Source organism: Gossypium hirsutum, chromosome D01 (genome assembly GCF_007990345.1).
Source record: "Gossypium hirsutum isolate 1008001.06 chromosome D01, Gossypium_hirsutum_v2.1, whole genome shotgun sequence".
Taxonomy (NCBI): Eukaryota; Viridiplantae; Streptophyta; class Magnoliopsida; order Malvales; family Malvaceae; genus Gossypium; species Gossypium hirsutum.
The window spans coordinates 63241443-63247442 of NC_053437.1; the positions used below are offsets into that span (position 1 = coordinate 63241443).

General features: G+C 30.7%; 1 protein-coding gene across 1 annotated transcript; it reads left to right on the forward strand.

Annotated features, from left to right (window-relative positions):
- The first annotated feature begins 4345 nt into the window (after window positions 1–4345).
- Window positions 4346–5725, forward strand: LOC121214038 (aquaporin TIP1-1). Its single transcript, XM_041087657.1, has 2 exons — window positions 4346–4844; window positions 5331–5725. The coding sequence occupies exons 1-2, from the start codon at window positions 4461–4463 to the stop codon at window positions 5694–5696; spliced, it is 750 nt and encodes a 249-aa protein (XP_040943591.1). The 5' UTR covers window positions 4346–4460; the 3' UTR covers window positions 5697–5725.
- The last annotated feature ends 275 nt before the right edge of the window (window positions 5726–6000 follow it).

Consider the following 6000-nt stretch of genomic DNA (forward strand, 5'->3'; position numbering starts at 1 on the left):
AAAACTATAATTAATGTGAGTTTGAAAAAAAAAATACCTTTGTCAGTAAAAATATCATGAAGGTCCTATATTAAGAGTTAGATTGCATTTTACCCTTTCTACTAAAAAAATAGACAAACTAATCTTTCTACATTAGATCAAAGAGCAAACCGATCATTCTATTAGAAAGTCCATTCGTTTTTACTATTAAGTGTTAAGGTGACTAACGGAGCAACTAGACATTAACGCTTAACATTTCACATGTACCTCATGTTAACATAGAGGGGCTAATTTAAGCAAAAAAAGGATGAAACTTTTAATATGGATGGACTAATCCAAGCAACTAGACAGTAATACATAATCACTTAACAGTAGATATACAAATAATTTTTAATAAAATAACCAATTTACTCTTTAATCCTTGGACAGTAGATTCTGAAAAACAACTACTCATAAAACATCATCTCTTGAAGCTTCAATTGCATGGTGATTGGCTAACAATCACTTACAAAGCCGAGTTGTTTGACTAAATTATTATGTAGATGTGTTTTTCAATCTCAGCCGCAAATTATTATGTATTATTTAAAGTATAGTGCCTATTTTTCTTTTGTTTGGTTGCATAATATCACATGGAATTTACAAGAATCGACTTATTGTAATATTTTCATTTTTCTTTAGTGATAAGTATTTGGGTATTAAAATTATGATTTAAAATAGACATTTCTTGGACGGTTGTTATTAAATATCAAGATTGGACACCCTCTAGAACTTATAGTATACAATTTGGTTAAGTAAGTTTGGAGGTTGTCACTTTTTTAAGTGTCTCACACTTAAACCCTATTAATTAAGGGTGGGTTTGGATGAGCGGTGCAGTGCATTTTGCTTACCTTTTGTCTTACGCTGCTACAACATCGTTACAATGTCTAATCTCATCGTCACTGCTGGTTTTTCACTAACTGCAGGTAAACACACCGTCCATTCAAACTCACCCTAAAATAATAAAGAAATAAATGTTTGTATTGTGTTGTTAAAAAAGTGGTCATCAAAATTTCTGATTGATTTATTTGAAGTTTTCTTCGGGCGAAATTCTACGATACGTTAAAAAAGTATTCATTAAAATTTCTAATTATTTTTTTGAAGTGTAACAGGTAATCACAAGTATCAAACTATTACAAATAAACTGTTCGAATAACCACCAAGTAGAATCTAAATTATTACAACACAAATGAACTAAAAACTGATACAATCCAAACTGAAATCGACAATTACACTTACATTTCAATTAATGCTACCCTACCGAGGCCTAATTTATTTCTTGGATTTTCATGGCTAAAAAAATGAATTTATGATAAATATATTCGATAATTCTTTTATTGTGTTTTTATTTTATATTTTTATAAGATTATTATTTGGTATATTTATGGTGAAATTTTTTGAGTTAAAAATTTATCATATATTTTATTTTTTAAATATTAATTAAGGATATATAATGACTTCTTAACCTTATTAGTGAAATTTTTAAAAAAATTCTATCGTTAATGTACCAAATAATTATTTTTAAATATTATATATAAAATTAAAATAGTAACTACTAAAAAAAGAAAGTAATGTGGTATTTGTATTTTTTAAATATAAAACTTATATTTGACAAAAGTTATATATTTTGGTACTTAAAGGTACTAGCGTTAACTTTTTAATTTAAGTTTTAAAGTTGATTTGAAGATTCATAGTTTGCTAATAATATTACCAATTAGCTTTGATTAGAGGTGCTCATGGGCCAGGCTGGGCCCAGAAAAAGATTTTGGCCTGCGTCCTAGGACCGGGCCCGGCCCAAAATATGGGCCTAAAATTTTGTCCAGGCCTGGTTCGAGAAAAAATTCTTAAGCCCGAGCCCAGCCCGACCCGGTTTATTTTTTTAATAAACACCAACAATTTATTTTAAAAATAAAAAAATAAAAAAAGTATTTTAAAAATATTTTAAAATTTAAAAATAAAAAAATATATTTATTATATATTCGAGCCGGGCTCGGGCCAAAAAAGTGGTACCGGAGGCTCGGCCTGTTTTCTAAACAGGCTTCGTTTTTTGCCCAAACCTTTATTTCAAGCCTATATTTTTACCTGGACCCTCTCATATTTCGGGTGAGCCGTCGGGCCGGGCCGCCCGGCCCATGAGCACCTCTAGCTTTGATCAAATCAACCCTAAAAGGCTAAAAATTGAATTTAATCACATCCATCGTACTGTATTTGACAAATTAAACGCAAAATTAAACAAAATCACAATTAAAACTAAATTTGTTCTATTAAACAAAATCATGAAAAATTTAAACATAATAATATCAGTAATTAACTTTCATAAAAATTACTTCTAAAATCCATATTAAACACTAAAAAGATACCAAAATATATAACTTTTTGTCAAATATATATATATCGGAGACTTCAAATAATACAAGTATCACATTAAAAAAATAACAAATACCGAATGATATATTAAACGTTTATTTCTCCATTGAAAAAAAAAAGAAAAGATAAGTTCGTATTGAAATTAAACTGTTTTTATGTTTAAAATATTTTAAACATTGTTATCATGACTATAAAAATATTAATTTTTTTAAAAAGAATTTGCTAGAAGAAGTATATATGCAATCATAAATAATATATATTTAAATAATTATAATTAGAATCAAATTAGTAGAAAACACATACGGGCTAAAAGCCACATTATATTTACATATGATGGTTATATCGAAATTTTTAAAATCTCTATCTTTTGATTTCAATCAAGTCTTCATTGAAAATAAAATTTGAATTTTAATAACTCGAGTTTGTTACAATATTAAACACAATTTTTTTGGTCGATTGAACCTTAGTTTAGTAGGCATCACCGGAACCACAATAATCAAAAGGGTGTAAGTTTGAGTGTACTTAAGTACGTCTTTTTTTCTAATTTAAGGAAAGAGAGGAGTTATGAGTAAAAATATGCTTCTGTGTATAAAAAAACATAAATATAATTTGTTTGGTCACATAAGTCTATCGTCCAACCAAATAGATTCCTATCCAAACTAGAAAAATTGAAGTTAATTTTGGGTTAATATATTATTCGATATTTAAGTTTGACATCAATGTCTAATTTGATACCTGAGTTTGGCTTCAATATTCATTTTGGTATCTAAGTTTTTCCAATTTGATACTTTAATTTTTTTCTCCCAATTAAGTACCTGAGTTTGGTTTTAATGTTCAATTTGGTCACTGAATTTTTTTTATCCTAATTAAGTACCTATATTTTTTTATCAGAGCACACATGTCAAATATTCATTAGACCACATGATACAATTTGATATAAATACTAAATTGAACGTTGAAACTAAACTCAAATACCAAATTGAAAAATAAAATAAAACTCAAAACTAATAATTTTCAAACAAACAATTAATTTCAATTCCATCCCTTTCTATTTATGTTCATTTATTGCCTAAAAGATAAAAAAAAAAAAAAAGCTTCAACATTTTATGAAGAGAATGTTTTTGCAAACCCAACATTGCTCAGCCGTTAAGATCACACAATCACTGGGTCCTCATTCCACGTGTCACAATCATGCCCTTCTAATTTTCAAAATTCTAATTTTTTAAAATGCTAAAAAAGGAATAATTTCGAGTGTACCCATGTTTGACACGTGGCAGGTAATCATTTACCTGAAACTCTCCCTCCTCGCTGTCATATGGGGATGACCGTTACCTCAGGTAAAACGTATTTCCCGAAAATTCCAAAAAATAATTATTTCACAGCCTGTCACCCACCAAAACCTTCCAAAATAAAAATATTCCAATTTTAGTATTTAATTTAATTTGGGTTTAATTATCACTTAAATGTAATTATTTAATATTTTATTTTTTATATTTAAATTAATTAAAATAATTTAAAAATAATATATAAAATATCTATATTATTATTTAAACCATTTATTGAATTGGTATTATGAGTCAATCAGATACTAATATTATTACACAAATTGTTTCACCCGCATTGTTTGTATATATATTGAATTATTGATAATGTCGTTGATTAAGTTAGTGTCACAAGTTAATTCGATACTAACTCAAGAAAAATGACAATACCATTTAGGGGTCAGAATTAAATTGTAATTTTTTTGTCAGGTTAAAATGTAATTTTTTTTAATATGTTGTATTCATTTATTTAAAATTTTTTTAAAACTAATTTTTATTATTTAAAATATTATATCCTATATAATACTGTAAATACACACGTGGATTTTATAAAATATTTTAAAAAAATTGATTTACCGAACATCTAGCACCTTCACTAGCCACAGTTATTTTAACCGGTAACGGGATATTCCCGGTGACCAAGGACCACTCCTTCCAAATATAAGTAAGGCCTTAAAGTGAGAAGTGGAAAACCAGAAATACTCTCGTATCTTCACTCTCCCACCCCGACCGCTTGATTTTGATCAGACGGTAATCATGCCGATCAGAAACATAGCCGTTGGCCGGCCTGAAGAAGCTACTCACCCAGATGCTCTTAAAGCAGCTTTAGCTGAGTTCATATCAACGTTAATCTTCGTTTTTGCTGGATCTGGTTCAGGCATGGCTTTTAATAAGCTGACCGACGGCGGTGCAACAACTCCGGCTGGTCTCGTTGCCGCCTCTCTAGCTCACGGATTTGCGCTTTTCGTCGCTGTATCCGTCGGCGCTAACATCTCCGGTGGCCATGTCAATCCCGCCGTTACATTCGGTGCTTTCGTTGGCGGGAACATTACTCTTTTACGTGGTATCCTTTATTGGATTGCTCAACTCCTTGGCTCAACCGTCGCTTGCCTGTTACTTAAGTTCGCCACTAGTGGCCTGGTAAGTTTATCATAACTACCTTTCCCTCCAAATCCTACGCCATTTCGTTACTATTTAATTTAGTTTAGGGTTAATTTCATCATATGCTCTCAAACTATGAGTTAAATTCTAATTTAGTCCTTAAATTTCAGAATACACAAACTAAAGTATTGTTTCGATCAGGACTTCTCGTTAGATCTGACATTTTCAGAAATATTTATTAGTTCAATCTTCGCTCGTGAAAATAGAATATATTTTATGCTAGTTTATCTCTTCGATAAGCACCTCCAGGATGATCATTGTTATCGATAATAAATACACTAATTTCAAAAAAATAAAATAAATTTGAGATGATATTTTGACAACTAAATCAACAAAAAGACTTAATCAGATTTCAAATTAAAATATGATTTCAATCAGTTTCTTTTACTGATTCAGTCATTATCTTTCGCAAAATACCAGTTCGTATTTATTAATTCATTTGCGTTTTGTTATGGTGATTCGCAGGGAGTACCAGCTTTCGGACTATCATCCGGCGTGGGAGCATTAAACGCGTTCGTTTTCGAGATCGTGATGACTTTCGGACTGGTCTACACCGTCTACGCCACAGCCGTCGATCCTAAAAGAGGCAACTTGGGAGTGATCGCACCGTTGGCGATCGGTTTAATCGTGGGAGCCAATATTTTAGCCGGTGGGGCATTCGACGGAGCCTCAATGAACCCAGCCGTTTCATTTGGACCAGCCTTGGTTAGCTGGTCCTGGGAAAACCACTGGGTCTACTGGGCTGGACCACTTATTGGTGGTGGGCTCGCTGGTCTCGTCTATGAGTTCATCTTCATTAACCAGACCCATGAACAACTCCCTCATCATTAGTCAATAAAATTTCCGGTGTATTTAATTTTTGTTGAGCTTTCTTTTGTGTTTAATTTCTGGCCGTTGATCTTGTTTACTTTTATTATTATAATCTTCTATCAATGATCATCGTGCATGGCTGATGGTATTTTCAATTTGGAAAAAAAAACTGGTATTTGAGTGATAATATTTATTTATGAAAAAAAAAAACCTCGGCCGTAAATGTTTTAATTTGTGTTGGTCGTTTCTATTTTTGTTTTTTGTTTTTTTAAGATATATATTTTTCATTTTAATTTAGGGTGTTCGATTGACGGAATTGATTTTC